Source organism: Trematomus bernacchii, unplaced genomic scaffold (genome assembly GCF_902827165.1).
Source record: "Trematomus bernacchii unplaced genomic scaffold, fTreBer1.1, whole genome shotgun sequence".
NCBI lineage: Eukaryota > Metazoa > Chordata > Actinopteri > Perciformes > Nototheniidae > Trematomus > Trematomus bernacchii.
The window spans coordinates 792,191-811,267 of NW_022987966.1; the positions used below are offsets into that span (position 1 = coordinate 792,191).

General features: G+C 43.2%; 1 protein-coding gene across 1 annotated transcript in view; it reads right to left on the bottom strand.

The window, feature by feature from the left end:
* Positions 1-4,588: 4,588 nt before the first annotated feature.
* Positions 4,589-19,077, bottom strand: part of LOC117471106 (spectrin beta chain, non-erythrocytic 4-like) — a 138,430-nt gene continuing 123,941 nt past the window's right edge. Inside the window, exons 31-43 of the mRNA XM_034115907.1 lie at positions 17,433-17,637; positions 17,082-17,327; positions 16,682-16,816; positions 15,715-15,959; positions 15,331-15,469; positions 15,041-15,125; positions 14,542-14,738; positions 13,303-14,348; positions 13,015-13,075; positions 12,261-12,523; positions 7,682-7,852; positions 5,255-5,297; positions 4,589-5,085 (exon numbers count right to left, since the gene is read on the bottom strand). Coding sequence (XP_033971798.1) covers positions 4,768-5,085; positions 5,255-5,297; positions 7,682-7,852; positions 12,261-12,523; positions 13,015-13,075; positions 13,303-14,348; positions 14,542-14,738; positions 15,041-15,125; positions 15,331-15,469; positions 15,715-15,959; positions 16,682-16,816; positions 17,082-17,327; positions 17,433-17,637 — 3,154 coding nt within the window. The 3' untranslated portion in view covers positions 4,589-4,767. The remainder of the gene's footprint in view (positions 5,086-5,254; positions 5,298-7,681; positions 7,853-12,260; positions 12,524-13,014; positions 13,076-13,302; positions 14,349-14,541; positions 14,739-15,040; positions 15,126-15,330; positions 15,470-15,714; positions 15,960-16,681; positions 16,817-17,081; positions 17,328-17,432; positions 17,638-19,077) is intronic.

The following is a 19,077-nucleotide window of genomic DNA, read 5'->3' on the forward strand; positions in this document are numbered from 1 at the left end:
CATGAGGGGTTTTCTGCAGAAAAGTGAGACAATCTGATGCTCCTTGAGTCTAATGATGCAGATCATTGGTGCATTTATTTATTTACATATCAACCCTCCAATAAAACATCCATGTGTCCACATCATCCCCCACTCAATAACTGTTAGTTATTTAAATCCATAAAATGTCCAAACTGAAGTCACCATTCAACCTTTGCTGCATTCATGTGTTAAATGTGCCAGCACTGATTGTCCTCAGGAACATATAAACAAAGCTAGATTAAAAAAATACATTCTACTTATAAAGGTATGGATGATTGCTTTCACTGTAGTCTGAGCCCTATTAGTAGATATTGTGTATTTAGTCCAGGCAGTGTGTGTATCTCCAAGGTTACCATGTGTTTTGTGAGGACACTGGAGCAGCAGCCAATGAGAAGCCTGATGAGAATTTGAAAGCGCTGCTGGTATAACATGTTACCAGAAGATGAGCATTTTAAATATCAACACATGAAGAATATGACAGTGAATCTTTACAGCTGTCCAACATTAGGCATGAATCAGCTGTGATACTAACAATAGTTTTCATAATCAATGAATGCAGTGATTATTTTGTCCATTAATGATATTAACATTAGAAAACAATAAGAAAAATCCCCATAGTAATCTCCATAAAGCCACAAGATACATTTTGAGTTTATAGTGTTATAAAACAGATGAAAAAGCCTTAAATCTTCACATTGCTAATTGCTATTTGTTTCAGCTGGAGGCCATATACAGGGTTATGCACCAAATGTGAGTAGCACAAAAATAAACCCTAAAAACAATTACAAAACTGATCAGTTTCTATTAAAAACCTTCCTACTGAGATCACTTTGAACTTGACTGACTCTGACACCCCTCCGCTGGACCCCCCCCCCCCACACCGCTGCCCCTCAGACCTGCAGCGTCCTCAGTGCAGAGAAAAAGTTGCATAAAGTTTCAGTTCATTGCTACCATGGACGACATCATCATCATCATCATCATCATCAATACTTCCATTACAAACATTTCTACAATCTTCATACATTGCACTCCATATGACTGCATACTGCTGTGGTTTTGGTGATGCAACAAAGACTGGAACTATGTTCATTGTCAGTCTGCATGAGCGGTTCCCTCTATATGAATTCATATTTCACCTTTTAACTGTGTGTTCTTATTTCTGCTTTGATGAAAAGTATCTTAGGATTGACATGCTGTGTTCAGAGAGCTGGACAAACACTGATCTGCACCCAAACTGAAATCAACAACATTTGAAAGTGAGGAAAGAAAACTATAAATACATGAATGATAAACCAAAAGGTATTTTATTCATCATTTGATCTGGAGCCGACACACTGAGTGTGAACAGAACAGCACAGACACACAGACAGCAGGGCACCACCCGGACCATCAGTGTTTACACTCTAACACATCTACTGGCTTCTGCTGTGGGAAATGGTTCCAATGACATATTTGTAATGTTGTCTGTTAGCTGTACCCTACATGTTTTGTCCCGTGTGTATCTACGGCAACAACGTGAGACTGTTTATCATGCTGATTCATAATCACACAGCAGTGGACTGCACCGCCTCACTGTGGAACATTTGCTCATTCAGAATTCACCTCCTTTTTACTCTGACTTTGTTGTGTCCAACATGCATGATGTAAATGGTTGCATTGATCTGCGGGCACACCAAATGAGGATGCATAAAGTGTGTTGAAATGATGAGAGAAAGCAACAGTTCTCAAGACATGTTTTATGAAACCAGACAAAGAGGTCAGGACAGAATGTCAAATCCTAGAGAACAACGTACACCCCTCAAATAAAGAGCAGTCAGATATAAAAGAAGAACATTGAGGCATAACCTCAAAATTACACTTTGATGAAACAACGAGAAACATTTAAAAATGGAAAATACTGACTTCTGATATAAATAGGATATTGAAATTTTAAGTTTAAAGTCCAACTAAATTCCTACTTTAAAAATAATATCAATTAATTAATTTGGAATATTGGTAATTATTTCTGTACTATTTAAATAATGAAAAGGAGGCTGGCTTAGCTCCTCCAGCAGTAGAGAGGAGACAAAGTAACATCATGCAACCAAACATATTAAGATATAAATGTTCTCCTTTTTGGTTTGTGATTTATTTCCCAAAATAGGAACTGTGTTTTACAGCGCAGTAATGTATACTGCCACATTTCAGCTGGACTTGAACTAACTAATAAAACACAGTATCTGTGATATTGAAACATAATTGGTATTGGAATGGATTTTAAATGCTATCTGACACATATTTGACTAGGATGCTCGTACAAGGGCAGGAAGTGACTTAAGTTCCCCCGCTGCATTTAGAAGTGTATTAGACTAGCTCCTCCCCTTCCCTCTCCACCCGTTATGGCTTTGTGGTGACTTTATAGCAACATGAACTGAAGCATGGAGTCAGCAGGCTGCAAAGACAAGCTTCTATTGACAAGTGATTTCTCTCCAAGAAAAACATGCAATCTCACATCTTACTTACAATATTTGGTCAGTGTGATATCCTGTCTCTTCATCCACTAACTCACTCACGCCTGTATCATTCGAATGGGATGTTGACCTTGACAGATTAATGACCTCTGGAACACGTTTATAACCTATAAGAGTTATATATCTGTGTGTGTGTGTGTCTGGAAGACTGAGGTGGCATTTGAGGGGACAAACATATGAACATGTGTAGCACACGGTAAGCACACGCTAACATAAATAACCTGAGAGCTATGGAGACCCTGGGAGCAGAGAGCAGCAACACACACACACACACACACACACACACACACACACACACACACACACACACACACACACACACACACACACACACACACACACACACACACACACACACACACACACACACACACACACACACACACACACACACACTGAATACTACACGCAGAAAAACAAGTCATTTTGAATTCTGTATTTAAAAAAAAAAAGGTTTCGACACATTAGTGTGAATAAATCAAAGAGAATACCCAACGAGTGGTTTGATGTTATAAGACAATGGAAGAGTAGATGACGCCTGTGTTCAGCCTCACTCACTGAAAACATGCCAGGCGCAGATTTTGTGCTTATGACCAAAGCCAAACATGTCATTTATTGAAAAATGATCCTGATGCTAAAATCAAAATTTCATAAATGTATTAATGAAATGTAGAGATATCAAAACATACACCTTGCAGTTTTATGTGTGTTTTTCCACATACAACTTCAATGAATAAAGTTAATTGAAACGTCATTTGAATGCATGGGGTCCCTGGGAGCATCACATTAGTGATCTCTCTCTGATCACTGATCCAAGAACTGCAAGTTTTTCTTTTTATAGATATAGTATAGTGTTTATATCACAGGTTAAAGGTGGGGTAGGTAATTTTGGAGAAACCAGCTCGAGATCGCTAGAATTTGAAAATACTGCCACTTCCTTACAGAGCCCCTCCTCCAACACACACGAACGCGCACATGACCAATGAGGGCACGAGATAAGTTTGTGCACAGATGGAAGGCTGACAGGCAGGTAGGCCATCCAGTTATTTTAGCCGGGCCGGCTAAAATGATTGGTCGTGCTTTTTACAGTACTACGGCTTCCACAGATGATATTTTTTATGGATTTTTTGTCAAAGCACTTAAGATATTCATTGCTATCGGGATGTTAAGAGCATTCCATGGAATATAACAAAAAGTGTATCTCGAGCCGGTTTCTCAAACTTACCTACCCCACCTTTAATAACCATGTGATCTGCCTTGAAGAAACATTAATGAGAACATCTTTAATCCTAAATACGTCCAATACAACTAAAGGAAGCTCTCTGTTAGCACTCTATTGGCAGAATGTGGGAGTTTGGATGTATTTCTATGGCCCTCTGAGCAATGATTTCTGTTTTTCTATCGTTTCTTGTATTCATTTGATGGTTTCTTGTATGGTTTTGTAGTTTGTCATTCTGCTCGGCCATCTACTCTTCTCTTGTCTTACATCATCATCCTCTCGGTTTCCTAGAATCAGCTCAGTACTGTAGCTGTGCTGATAGGTATCAAAGTAAAATCAGTGTCCCTTCTCAGTTTTTTAATGACCAGACCTCGAGACAAATTGGACAGTGAACATAACAAAAATTGTCTAAGTTTGTTTGTCTGTAGAACATGTTGGCATAATTTCATTCTGTTGCGATTTCCGAGGAGTAATAGGACATAGTGTAGGATGTCTTGACTTACAGACAGATAGATAGAGTAAATAGGACAGACAGACAAGAAATACATACCGGTACAGCTCATCTCATAGAAAAAAACAAACATGGAACAGAATGAGCTACGTGTTATCGCTCTACCAGCAGTCAGTAACAGCTATGATGCGTGCGTCTCTCTTAACACTGCCCGGGGTTCAGTGGCTCTCTGCAGTTCTCTGAAACCTCCACCAGGAGGGGGCGTAGTCGTCAGTGACTCTGTGTGCTCTCACAGAGACACAGAGGAAAAGAGAGAGAGAGAGAGAGAGAGAGAGAGAGAGAGAGAGAGAGAGAGAGAGAGAGAGAGAGAGAGACATGTCTCCTGCTCCTGTCCGTCCTATAAGTGAGCCTGGGTCAGTCCTTCTGTCCTGTGTGTCCCTTCCCATCCAATCACAACTGCTGAGTTGACAGTGTTGGAGGCGGAGAGAAGGAGGGGGGCGTTCACTACCAGTCTAAGCCCCGCCTCCTTTCTGGAGTTCGTACGATTCAATCCAGGGCATTCCGGCTCACTTTTTCTTACCAGACTTTTCCGATCGCTTTGCTTCCGACTTCCCGCCTCGCTCCGACCTCTCTGACCGCTCCCCCCTCTCCTTCTCCTTCTCCTTGTCTCTCTCTTTGTCCTTTTCAATATCCGCCGGCTCGATGCGGTCTCCCCGGTCCGAGCGCTCCCCCCCCCGCTCTGACCGGTTGTCCGCCTTGCTGCCGTCGCGCCGCGTGCCCTCGTCGGTGGATGAGGTAGTTGGTTGGGGCTGACCCCATTTGGCAATCTCCTCGTGCTCCGTGATGCTGGCCGTGATGTTGCCCACCCAAACCTTGAGGTCGTCCTGCGGGGAGAGGGGGGGTCACACATGTCAGCTGATTGGTCTTTTATTGTTCCTGTTTCTGACTGGTGTCAAATACTGTAACTTCAGGTCTTTAAGCATTCTTTGAATTTATGTGATTGATAAATAAAGTTCCCTTCTAAGATTTATTTAGAAGAAAAGAAAGGCTTACCTCATCTTTCGCATGAAACAAAAACTCACTGCCGTCCTTCGTTCTGCAATGAGAGGAGAAAATTCAATTACAGTGTATTGCAAAACATGTTTGATGGATAACTTCGAAGGAGGACTTTTTATTTGCGATGAAGATACCTAAAAAAATGTAGCATTTCACTTCCACAAAGTATGTAGGAATGGTCAAATCAAAGCTGTAGAGGGTGAGATAATCTGAGCTTTAGGCTGCCATACTACTCATCGATTTGGTCCCGTTAAATGCCCCTTTCACACCAACGCGGTTCCAGGGCCGGTTCGGAGCTTGAGCCTGATAAGCACCGGTTTTTCCTGTTCACACCGCAGCGGAGCCGGTTCTTACCAAGCTCGAAAAAATGGTCGTCTAGAAGCAAGAACCGCATAAGTCACGTTTAAGTCGGAGGGGGGCAAGATTAACCTGAGCTAACAGTTCATGGCGAGTACGGCAAATAAAAGTTGTAACAAGAAGTAGCGCTGAGCAAAGTGACTAGAACGCAACCACACACTTATACAAAAAACACACTTTATAAAGTCAGGCAACACTAACCAGGCTTCGTGTGATTCTGTTTATTTGTACCTTACTTTGACCATCCGTTCGCTGTTATTGATCATTGTGGAGAGCAGGCAGACGTTTTGTTTGTTATTATAGCAGCTATCGGATGGAATCAATACATGGGCTGCACAGGTTGTCATGTCCGACTATCACAAGTAGAATCATAATGAAAAATACGCCGGTAAAAAGTGCCTGGAGAAAACGGCTTAGCAAGTAGTCAGTTTAGCTTCGGTTGCTATGCTAACATCACCCATGTTATACCAGAGAAACTTTCATAACAGCGTTGTGATGCCAAACAGCGTCAATTCAGACTGACACACATTCACTTAAGGGGAACTGGGGATATGTATCAGCTGCTTGTGTGACAGTCAGACAGTGAATACTTTAGAGCCGTGTGAGCTAACCCGGAGCTAACGGGAGAATACACTCGTGGAAGAGCAGTCAGCACTGCAGCGGTCGGTAAATGCCGCTGAAACACATTAATAAACAATGAACCACGGCACTCTGGAGAAAAGTATAAGGTTGGAGAAGTCGTTATTTAATTTAATCTGGCTTCGTATGATTAAAAGCAACACGATCATCGACCCGACGCAGTCCCCCGTTGTTGTTGTTGTGAGCTCCGTTGGGGAGAAAATCAGCGACGTAAACGGTGAGGTCATGACGCAGCAGCGGCAGCACCAGTCGGGCTCTGAGCGGTGTGAACAAAACGGGGGCTGAAAAGAAAAACCGGTTCCGAACCAGAAGAGCGCAAGCACGGAGCTAGAACGGGAGCTGCGTTGGTGTGAAAGGGGCAAAAGAGGCCTTATTATGTTTTTGTGGTTCTCCCTCTCCTGTAGTGTGTTCGATGTTGTGCATGTAAATGGTCTGCAAAGGCTAAAATCCCTGTGTTCCCTCAAGAGGGGGGGTTTCTCCCACGCCTGAAACACCTCCATTGGACTCCTTTGTTTACTTCCGGAACATAGTGACATCACTGTGTAACACTCGCGATTCCATTGGCTAGCACTTCAACACATTGTACTTGATAGGCTAAGTGGCGGGACATTTCTAAGTGGTTGACAAATCACAACAGAGCCGGCCAGCTAACCAATCAGAGCAGACTGGGCTCTGGTTTCAGACACAAGATGCAAATATGAAGCAGAACATAAGCAGAATATTTCCTTTTTAAGTAACAGTTGGCATTAACACTGAACAATGTCAAATTGAGAAACAGAAGTGCATTAAAGAAAACAAACTGAGACTGTGGCTAAAAACCAGGCTTTAAAACCGTAACTCTCCCTATACTAAACGACTTAGCACATTTTAGTTAGACCAGACCAACAATTAGAAGACTAATGGACTATGGGACGGCAGTTATGGTTAATAGTGTGCTTGGATGCTTATTAACGTTCTAAATTAAGCATTTAAGATTACTCAGTTTGTTAACTAAATTTAAATTGTTGCATTTAAATTGAGCATTTAGAAAAGTCAGTTACACTTTCATATACTACTTAAATACTATTACACATTCATATATACATATATAGAAGCATGTATCATGCTTTTTAGAAAATAGTAAAAACTACAATTTTCAGAATAGATTGAAATGTTTTCTAAATGCCTGACTATATGCATGATTTTATTCTGTAATGGCCTTGGGATGACAAACGGTGGTATAAATGGGTTTCAAGTCAGATATTTGTGTCCTTAAGGGTCTGAGTGTGTGCATTTTGGCCCACACTTTATAATAGACTTATTATAGGAGCTCAAGTTGAACTTCTAAAATCAGGAGAGCTGAAACAACAAACAGAGCACAGCCGACAAAATTGAACAGGTTAAAATGTCGCCGGTGAGAAGGAGTACAACATGGTAGCAGCCCCTCACTTGAGCGTGAAGACGTTCTTCTTCTTCTTGTAGCCGTTGGTGACGTCGCAGTGGCAGTGGGACAGGTTGAGCAGCGGCTCGTTGTTGTAGGACGTGGCCATGTTCTTGGCGTCTTTGTAGAAACCCATCTCCCCTTCTTTCAGCACGCAGTACAGGTTGACCCAAGACCTGCTGTGGTGTGGGAAGGCGGGAGGGGTGAGGGGAGGGAGAGTGGAGGAGGAGGAGGAGGAGGGGGAGGTGGAGGGGGCGGTGGAGGGGGAGGTACGGGGAAGGTGGTGGTTGGGGGGAGATGGGAGGAGTCAGGAAGAACTGCAGAGTGGCTCTTGCTAAGCTAACACCTCACTCACCTGACCAGAGCAGACAGGTGGGCGGGATGGACCGGCGCCAAGAAGGGAGGAGGAAACACACTGCTGAACAAACACAGACCAACGGACGCACAGACGGACGCACGGAGGAGGAGGTGGGGGGATGGAGGGATGGGGAGGGGGCTACGTACACTCTGTGTGTGTCTCTGTGCGTGGGCTTATATATGACTTACCTTGGAGGAGAGGAGAGGAGCAGCCAGGAGCACCGAGGAGGGAGCAGAAGAGAGGGAGAGTTTGGTTAAATGGCATTTTGGCATTAACACCTTAAAGTCAGTCATGCTTCTTTGAATCTCTTTGAGCGTGTTTACATGCACACACCCTTCCAATTAATAAGCTCACACCCAATTATATATATTTCTCAGAGCAAGCTGTCTGTGTGCAGCTTAATATCCCGATTTCAAAGAACCTACAGAAACTGAATTTAGACTGAAGAAGAACAATGATGCATGTGATAAGGTGTCTAAGTTATTATAACTTATTTTATGATATTTGTTCTGCTATATGATAAACAATAACAGAGGCAGTTGTTGGCAATAAGAATATTAGATCACAGGCTCTCTTAAACAATGTTCATTCAAATCAAAATGTAAAATAATACAATATATATTTATCATGCAGTTATTGCTAAAATAAATAAATAAATGTACCATTTACCAAATGTACTATTCATTCACATACGGCCTTTAAGAACCAGATAGTTGAATGAAGATAAAGACAAATGCTGTCATTGTAATAAGTAGTTTACCTTCACTATATCTCTTTTTAGGGACCCTTTTAACATCATCTGAATACAAAACACTCTGAAGAAGTTGACTCAACATTTTTTCTTTCCATCAATATTTTCAAGTTCAAGGTTCAAGGCTCTTTTTATGTGACTTTTGGCTTCCCCAGGCGATAGTTGACAATCGTGAGTGAAATGTGGTTAAATCTTTGGTCCTTTAGTAACCTGGCAACCTTGCTGCAGAAGTCTTCCTATTCTGACTGAATTATTGCTGTCAGTGGTAGAAAGCAAGTTCATTTACTTTACTTAAGCGCCATCTTGAGCTATGTCACTTAAACTTATTTTCCTGCTATAATTCTAACTATTCTAATCTTCTTCACTACATCTCAGAAGCAAATATTGTTTATTTTCTTAGATGTATTTGATACATTTAGTTACTTTGGAGATAAATTATACAAAATAGAATTAACAAGGGTATAATTAAAGTACAAATGAAAGTCAATTGGTCAATTACACAAGCTCACCAGCCTAATAAAGTATTTAAAAATGCAACATAATATTGATGAACATATCAATGCATCACTAATTATAATCCAATAATTTACACTATTCTGAAATGGGCAATTTTGCAAAACAAGTCTTTTTTTTTTCTTCTAATGCTTATCCTTATTTGATGTACACACCAATCACATGTACCTAAGTTATTATAAGTAACACTTTGTTCTCCTGAATAACACCAGAATATTAATGTGCACATAAACATACTCAGTGCCTCGTCATGTAGCTATGTAACAGAGACAGGTTGAACCTCAACCCTTCCTCTCAAACTGACTGTACGTCCTCTCCTTCTCAGTGCTGATTGGAGGAAAACGTTGTAGATCTTCTCCTCCAATCACAACTGAATAAAGAGCAAAAAGAGAGAATATACAATAAGCCAGACAAGGAGCTGTTTGCAGATTCACACTTGTCCAGATTGAAGCCATTCAGGATTACCTTGCCATGTACATTACAGGGCATGTACATACGCGACATTCATCCATAGAGTGGGCACGTGAGTGGGACTCATCACAGCTGGAGGGGATGAGCTTTAGCTGTGCGTGGTCAGCCCAGCCACTACAGGGCAGTGCAGAGAAACACTTTGCTGTTGGGGGCTCTGGAGGAAGCAGGGCGGTCATCTATGGAGGCCAGGTAGTGAGCGTGTGTGTGTGTGTGTGTGTGTGTGTGTGTGTGTGTGTGTGTGTGTGTGTGTGTGTGTGTGTGTGTGTGTGTGTGTGTGTGTGTGTGTGTGTGTGTGTGTGTGTGTGTGTGTGTGTGTGTGTGTGTGTGTGTGTGTGCAGACTACCAGACTGGGCACAAGGCAGTGTACGTACTCCATCAAAAGCTCCATGTACCTCTCCCCCCTGACATTCATGGCCAGCTGCTCAGTCTTTGTTCTGCGGGCTGGTGTTATATTTGAAGGCATCGTAAGCTTCATGCATGATGTTTCACATGCGGTGAGATCTCTGTGGGTTGCTCTTTGACTTCATGTAACTGTCGTCTTTACTTTCTGATCCTTATGATCAGAGATGACATACATCAAATAGCCTTTTATGAACATAACTTTAAGTCTGGAGGGTCTCCTGGGGCCACTATCAATAAGTCATATGGTAAAATCCTGCATGTTTGTTTTTACTTCATCAGGTAATTGCTTAATTGTGAAATACACCCAACCACTACAAGCATACAAAATAGCTTTGACACGGTGAAATCAACCACAGATTGTAAATGGGTAATGCCACAGGCACATGTAAATGAGTAGGTGCAACTGTATAAAACATTATGATAACCATTGCATTGCAGTTCCTGATGCACAAATCAATTCTAAATCAGTATGTGGCTTCTAGTTAGGGCTGGCTTAGGCTTGCTCTGAACCAGCCCTTATTTATACTGCTATAGGGTTAGACTTTCACCCTTTACCTTCCTAGTTCTACCTCTTTTTCTCTTTATCTGTATGCACTCATGTCCCATAAATGAATCAATTGAATTTCTAATTTATTTTCCTGTTAGGCGTGGGGTTTCTTTAGGAGTTTTTCCTTGTGACTGAGAGGGTCAGACAGAGGACAGAGGGTGTTGCACGCTGTACACCAGGGGTCGGTAAGTAAGTTTGGCCTTGGGACAATTTTTTTCTGAGCCACTAGATGGCGGGCCAGAACATAATCAAAGGCCCCTCACCCTCCATGATCAAGCGGCTTCTCCGATTTTGTTGTCAATGTTTTGATATCCTAAGTAAACATTACGTTTGAATGATTTAGTGAGCTGGTGTTATTTTTTTCAAACCACACACCGCATGTTGGCTATTTCAGCACCACGCGCTGTCCACCTACTTATTGATTTACTATCAGCGTCAGTGCACCCCGCTGCCTGATTGTGCCTGTGCTGTGTGTCATTCACTCTCAACATGGATAAAAGTACAATAAGCATTATTCAGGTGTAGGTAGATTCTCTATTCGGACATTATAGCCTATATGTGCGACTGTCGGTCCGATATTGTAATTTCTTTTAATAAAATCTCTAAATAATATTTTATTTTTATTCTCAAAATAATTTTCCTGGCCAAATATTATTGCTGGCGGGCCACCAATGGCCCGTGGGCCACCTGTTGCCGACCCATGCTATACACACTGTAAAGACCCCTGGAACAAATGTGTAATCTTTGTGATATTGGGTTATAAACTTGAGTGATTGATTGAAAGTTTGGATGATTATGTTACTATTGTGATTCTGGGCTGAAAATAAGAGTAGTTCCTTATGCTGAATCCAATCCAGCTTTGCATAGAGGTATAATTAAAGGAAACAGTAAGATGTGTCACATATTTGTCAATGTTCAAAGTCTTTGGAAGCAGAATGTAGAACTGTTTGTTAAATGTAATCCATTAGACAAAAGAGGTTAAATGATAATTTCATAGCATCCTTTGAATGTAAACCTTAATGTATGCATGCTTCTAAAGACACAGTTGCTGAGAATATCCGAAGCTTAGCTGAGAGTTGCCTTCATGTGTCCTCTGCGCCATTGCCAGTCATGCATCGGTTTAACATGTCAGACGCAGTGTCAGCGGAGTGTGTTAGCGTGTTAGCTTAGCATGCTAAAGTCATGCCCCTGTCATCATTGTTGAATCAACAAACGGAGGAGGCTCTGATGTCATGAGAAACAGACAGCGGAAAATACTGTTTGTAGAATTGGCATCCATCGATAATAAAGACCGGTAAGTTTACATTTAGCAACAACCAGCACAATGCAAAGTCTTCATTTTATGTGGAAAATAACTTGCAAATATGGGAACTCTTGTGGTACACCCCACAATATGCTACTCCAACCATTTTAGAAATGACCTTCCTGGATTACCAAATGAATGAATTCATTGATCAGTCTGACTCTTATGACACCAGAGTCCACCCTCCTTCTCTCTCATCTGCTCGTCCAGATGTTCTGCTCAACATGACCCTGAACACCCACCTATTGGTACTCTTCTTCAGGGTCTCGATGTCCAGCTTGCGGAACAGGAAGCCCTCGTGGTGTGCAGTGTGCGTGGGCTGCAGGGGGACGCTCGGGCTGCTCTGGGCCGGAGCGGACCGGGACCTCCGGGTGGTCTCTCCCGCCTCTTTGGGTCGTGGTCGGCGCCGTGGTTTGGGTCTGTCCCGAGCTCGAGGTCGCTCCAGTGACTGTTTGGTTATTTTCTCTGGGACACCATTAGGCAGGCGGGCCACCTCTCCACGGGCCTGAAGGTGGGTGGAGTCAGTAAGAATTGGGCTCATGGTATTACATTTTTATCATCGAAAGCACATATGTAAGTCTGTTTTCAGGTCATCACAGATCACTCTAACCAGAGACTGTATATAAAGACGGAAGACATGACGGCTCAAAATGTGAAGCCATTTTTGTAAAGTTGGAGTAAGTAGAGAAGCGTCGGCCATCTTTAAGTACAGTCTATGCCTCTGACAAATAACCAGATTGATTTATTTACCCAAAATCACATATACTCGTTATTACTCTACATAATCCAGTGATTTTGTCTACAAAGCTCATTATACAGACTCACTCTTGAGGTACATGAGGAGATGTTGACCAGTTCAACATTTCAAAATTGTGTAAACTGGAGAAAAAAAAGTAAAGTAAGTTTGTTTATTTATTTGCACTGTGTTTTACAAACCCTGCCTAAATGAGCCACACACTTTAGTTATTTGCACACACACAACATAAGTCTCCTGACCTGTGCTGCTTCTCTCTCCTGTATCTGCTCTACAATCTCTGCCATGGTGGATCTCTTTTCTCTGTAGAAAACAATGACAATTAGACAATACACATTTACCAAGAGGATATCCTACATTCATGAGTGATATATGTATGGTGCTAAACAGAAATATACACTGACTTCCAAATCCAATAAATGTATACATTTTTTTCTTTTGAGTAGTGTATAACCTGCTCCTCTTGTCCACATATTAATATTAGCTACATAGTACATTAGACAAAACAAACTACAAACACAAAGTCTCACCCTCCTCCTGAGCGTCGGTCAGATTGCTCTCTGCCGGTGTCATGCTCGCTGGATTCTTGTCTGTCCAGCCGGTGTCGGTCCCTCTCTCTCCGCCGGCCTTCATGGCCCCCGGAGGCCACGGGGCCCTCCTGCTCACTGGACGTTTGCCTCTCAAGCGTCTTCCTGTCCCGCCTCTCGGCCTGTTCCCTCCACACCTCCTGAGGCAGCTCGTCCCTGCGGGCCTGGATCAGCTGCTCGCTGGACAGCTGCCGCTCTATCCTGTGCTGACCGTGTGTGTGGACCTGAGGCTCAGCGTGGCCCAGCGGATCAGTTCTGGACCCCCGGGGCCCTCTGGTGGGCTCACTGTGCAGGCGCTCCCGGCCCGGCTCCGTAAGCACCACCTCAGCCATCACAGCCACCTCCGCTTTCTCCGTCCCTATCTCTCCCATCATTATCTCCCTCTCCCTCTCCCTCCCCCTTTCCCGCTCCCTCGCCCTCTCCAGCCGGCTGGCCACGAGCAGCGGCGTCACTGCGTCATCCAGGTGTTTGATTTTGGGTTGCCGTAGATACGGGGATGACTTCACCTCTGGAGATCTCGCCGCCTGTGATGGCTGGAGGTAACTCATCCCCTTTGTTGCTTGCTCTCTCGCCGGGCTGGGGCTCTCTCTCGCCTGATTGGCTGAGACAAGCATGGCTGCCGTGGCAACTGAGGCGATGGAGAAAGGGGTGGGCTGGCCTAGTCCTGCAGCCAAACCCACCACGCCGCCCTGCCGCGCCTCCAGGCTTTGGCGGTAGCTGGAGCCGTTCATCACGGGGGTGTAGTTAGCCACGGTGGACCCCAGCCGACGGGCCACAGATGAGGGGGAGGGTGTAGGTGTGGCGGGTGAGGGTGAGGGAGGAGAATTGGCTTCGTTCTGCTCATAGATGGTCTGTCTCATGACGGGGGAGAGCGGGAGGCGGGGGAGGGTGGATACATTTGCTGAGGCATCTTGGGGGTCCAGGAAGACTTTACGACCCAGCAGAGGGGTCGGGGGCAGCTGACTCTGCTCTGCTCTCAACTTTTCCACCTGGGGAAAGAAAACAGTTTTAAATCACATTTCAAGACTAATGAGTCACTAAGGGCTTTAACATGAGTGAATGATTTTGAGCAATTCTGTAAACATAGCTCTTCATACGTTTTTAGCCAATGATTTCAGTATATTGGATCTTACAACTTTTTCATTGGAAAAATGATGATGATGCTGATAATGATGGTGTTACCGTGGTGATTCGTCGCAGTGAGCTGAATCGCTCCTCCCAGGTGGCAGCAGCTTTGCGGAAGGCTTCATGCCGACGAATCAGCTGCTCCACCTCGTCTACGCTCGCCCCCAGCTCGTTGCTGCTGATGAGCGGCTCCTGAGCGGTCAGCCACGCCTCCGCCACCACAGCTTCCTGCGCAAACTGGTGAACCTCCAACACTGAGAGGGCGGGGGGACACAATAATGTTCAATAGCAGAAGCTTATATCAGCTATTTTCTCTTTTTTACATTTAGGTATTGTTGATATGTGTGTCTCTGTGTGTTTGTGAAAGACTGTAGGTCTGTTTATGTGTGTGTGTGTGTGTGTGTGTGTGTGTGTGTGTGTGTGTGTGTGTGTGTGTGTGTGTGTGTGTGTGTGTGTGTGTGTGTGTGTGTGTGTGTGTGTGTGTGTGTGTGTGTGTGTGTGTGTGTGTGTGTGTGTGTGTGTGTGTGTGTGTGTGTGTGTGTGTGTGTGTGCTTACATTGCTGTAGGGCATCCCAGTGGTTGTCCCACTTCTCAGACAGCTCGTATTGCTTGGTGATTACCTTGTCTAGCTTCTCCTTGATCTAAGAATCAAAATCAGTGACATGAGAATTACGGCAAAACAGGGATCAGAGTAACAATGGTCAAAATATTACCAGACACGTTGTTCTGTATATTTAAAGGGTTTTACATCCATCTATCTATAAATAAACATCACATAAGTGGAGGTTGTTGTTGTGGTGGTGGAAGCAGTGTTTAATTTAAAATATCATTATAAACTGATGTTACCTCCTCAGCTGCCGGGTTTCTAGCAGCCAGCAGAGTTTTCCCCATCTCGATACACTCCAGAGTGCTGCGGCTCCGAGCCTCCACCTCACTCTTCAGACTCTGGTGATAGTTCATCAGCACCTCCACTGAGGACACGTCCCTGCAGGACACAGAGCACACACACTTAGCTCACTTCCCCACAAACTTCAGCAAACAAACTGCCTGTTAATTACTTTCTGCAAACAGCTTTTTATACCCACTTATAGAATACTTAGGTCCTACGAGGTCAAATCCTATGTGTTAGAAACGTATGGTATGTTGTAGCTTGAAGGCATAACTGTAGTTTACTGTCTTGGTTAAGTTTTACACGTTTTATACCATACCATCTTCATTTAGAGTAGTTACTTAGGCTTTTCTCCTGTCCCTATCTGACAGATGATGGATTCCATCCAAGTGATCTGATCTCGGACCATGCTGAAGAACCTCAGCTTGTCGGTCTCGGTGGTAATCTGTACTCGGCACTCCTCGCAGGACGTAAGCAGCTCCTTCCAGCACTGCATCACTTCGTGCTCGCGGAAGGCGATGGCTTCGGCCTTCTCCCCGGCGTACACCGTCCTCAGCTGAGCCGCGCTCTCCTGCAGCTGACGCACCTGGCAGAGCGGGAGGGCAGATTTTAGGAAAATGCTAAGCTGAACGAGGAAGAAACAAAAATAAATACAAAATACAGTTTTTTTTCAAATGACGCACAAAACACAGCTGCTCTGACAGCTGTGTTTAATCAGGGCCAAATGATACAGGCTCTGTCAGTGGAGTTGACAAAGAGCAGCTGTGATTTTGCATGGTTCTTCAGTAAAATGTTCTACTGCTCTGTTCCCCAGGTGCATGACAGGGACTAGACACTTCTAAATGAAATGCAGAGCAAGTACATTCAGACTCAGTCTCGTAAATAACCAAATGTACTTTCAATCCATTTTAGTTAACTTATGTAATTAAAAAGAAAATAAATGTATATAAATGTATATTACAAATTCTTACAAAAACAGAAAGAACAAAATGATGCAAAGGAAAAAACATCAGTTTAAAAGCCATATAAACAAAATAGTAATTGCTATTTTACTGATTTTAAATAATCACTCCATGTTGGTTTGAATGTGAGGCACTCCTCGCTAAAGAAAGCATGCATGCTAAACAAACATCCGCTGTGTAATTACTTATAAACAATTGCTGAATTAGCATCAGAAAACGTTCTGTTGACCTTTACAGAATGAACATCATCACTGGGGCAGGTCTTTTCCCCTAAATGAGTGGTGATGTAATTACATTCTGCAACAGTTATGTCCCATGCTGTGTGTTCAGGTGCATGTTGCAGTACCTGTGTGACCAGCAGCTGTATGTCCTGCTCAAAGCTGTGCAGCAGTCTCTGCAGCGTGCTGGTGTTGGCAGAGCTGCCCTGCCGAGCGCGAACTTCAGGAAGCCTCCGATGTTTGTCCTCGATCTGGGCCAAAACCTGAACACAAAAGAACACAAGCAGTTCAGAAGGTGTCTTATATTAAAAAAGTGTGGTTGAAGAAGGAAATCCGTTGAAAAAGTAGAATTGAGAAATCTGAGGTAGGCCATTTTGAACAAATAGGGTTAGGGTAAAACCAAATAAATCTGCTCATTCTTACATTAAATGTCCTTTCTTGTTGTATAATTGCAACATATGATATTGTACAGTTTTACTCTACGGTTAATAACCCCTTATGATATCTGTGTTTCTTCAGGCATCTTACCTCTCTGCAGTCAGAGAAGAACTTGTGCAGCTGGTGTGAGGCGGCGAGCATCTGCGCCCGGGTCTCCATCAGCTCCAGCAGATCGGCCCAGGCCTCGTTCACCCCGTCCTTCCACTCAGCGATGGTGGCGGCCTCCGCGTGGCCGTAGTCGATCAGCTCGTCCACCATCTGGTTGACGGCGGTCACTCTCTCCTGTCCCACGTTGCCCGTCTCTGACGCAAAGTCTGTGAACTTCTCCTGCAGGACCTGGAGGTTTAGTAGATAGTAGTACATTCTCCATATGCATTCAAGATGCTTTTTCAACGTCTGACTTCTGTGACATCCACAGACAACATCCGTTTGTACACTTACCGTGACATGCTCGTAGTCTTGACCCAGTTCAGGCGAGCTGGCCACCACCTCCCTCTGAGCAATCCACTGCTCCAGCTCGTCCACCTCCCTGTTGAGCTGGTAGAGCCAGTACTGCTGCTCCAGGCGGCTCTTCCTCTCCTCCACCAGGTCCTTCAGAGACACGTACAGACGGTCGATCTGCGACTGACGCTTGCTGATCTGCTCGCTGAGGAAAACACAGGACAGTTTTTGCTTTGGTTTAATGGTTTTGCACAGTTAAAATGACACAAAGATAACCGATAAGAAAGTATAAACAGTGCAGGAAGAGGCAAACAACCCATTGGGCTTATTTAAAGCCTCTACCTAAATAATGTTAAAAATCACAATTTAATATAAAACACAAAATCAATATATAAACGATTACTTACATTCAATAAAAATGGCAAAAACCAAGAACAACATATATTATACTTACAATTTCAAAAAAATCACACTGATGAGAATATGAAAACTAGACATCATACACAGGTGAAATGATTTTTCAGGTATTTTTTAAAAGCAATGTAGCAAGTACAGTTTTTTGTTATGATTGGAAGGCCATTCCAGATCGTTGTTCTCCTCAAACAGATGGAAAATGTAGCTCTACGAGTGAGACATTGAGGGGGGTGGAGATTTGATGAGATTAGAGTTGCGTTAATATTAATCTGTGAATTATCTTGAAAGTATATTTTGAAGTATATAGGAATCCCTTTACCTGAAATTATTTTGTAAATAAAAACACACATTTTCATAAACTGTAAGAATCTGAAGCCTGTTAAATAATAACAATAGCAGATGAGATATGGGACCTCGATCTTGTTGCAATGCTTTCGAAGAGTGAGACCTGCTATGGCGGACGTTTAGGGTCAATGTATCGTGTGTTACATCGGCTGCTTGATCTGACAGTAAAGCCAATGCAGTAGTCCCTTAAACCTGCTGTCTTTCTAATATCCAGCAGGGGTCGACTCCAAAATAAATCAGATTGTAAAGAGGTCAATGTAAAAAATGACCTGATTTCTTACATCAATAAACATTATAAACATGAGTTTGTGTTGTTAAACGCTAATTTGAAGTCTTCTTCAATACAACATGATGTTCATTTTGTAAATGAAGGTTACATTTAGAGTTAAATAAAGCAGTTGTGCTTCAGGGCGAGACTACCTTGTGATTGACAGGTTGCTACTACAGTGTCAAGTGTGGGTGCTCTCCGTGCTCTCAGCCTAGAACTCTTCATGAAAAGGTGGTGGTGTTGCAATTGATGTAAAAACACAATCATTTGTGTCCCTCAGCAGACAATTTGAACTACTTGTGCTGAAATTGGAACTTCTTAAGGGTCATTTTATCACTGTTGTAGGGTGCTATAGACCCCCTTCAGCAAGCATTGAGGCTTTATCATCACGGAGTCATCAGTTATCTTGCTTGGATTTGAATGAGATTTGAATTGCTGGAGACTTTAACTGGGACTGGTTGTCCTCTGTCTCCGATAGTTTGAAATAAACCTGTGACTCTTTTAATCTTACGCAATTTATCAATAGCCCAACTCGTCCTAATCTTAAACACCAAGATAAATCGCCTCTTATCGACTTATTTTTAACAAATGCACCTCATACGTTTTTGGATATTGGTA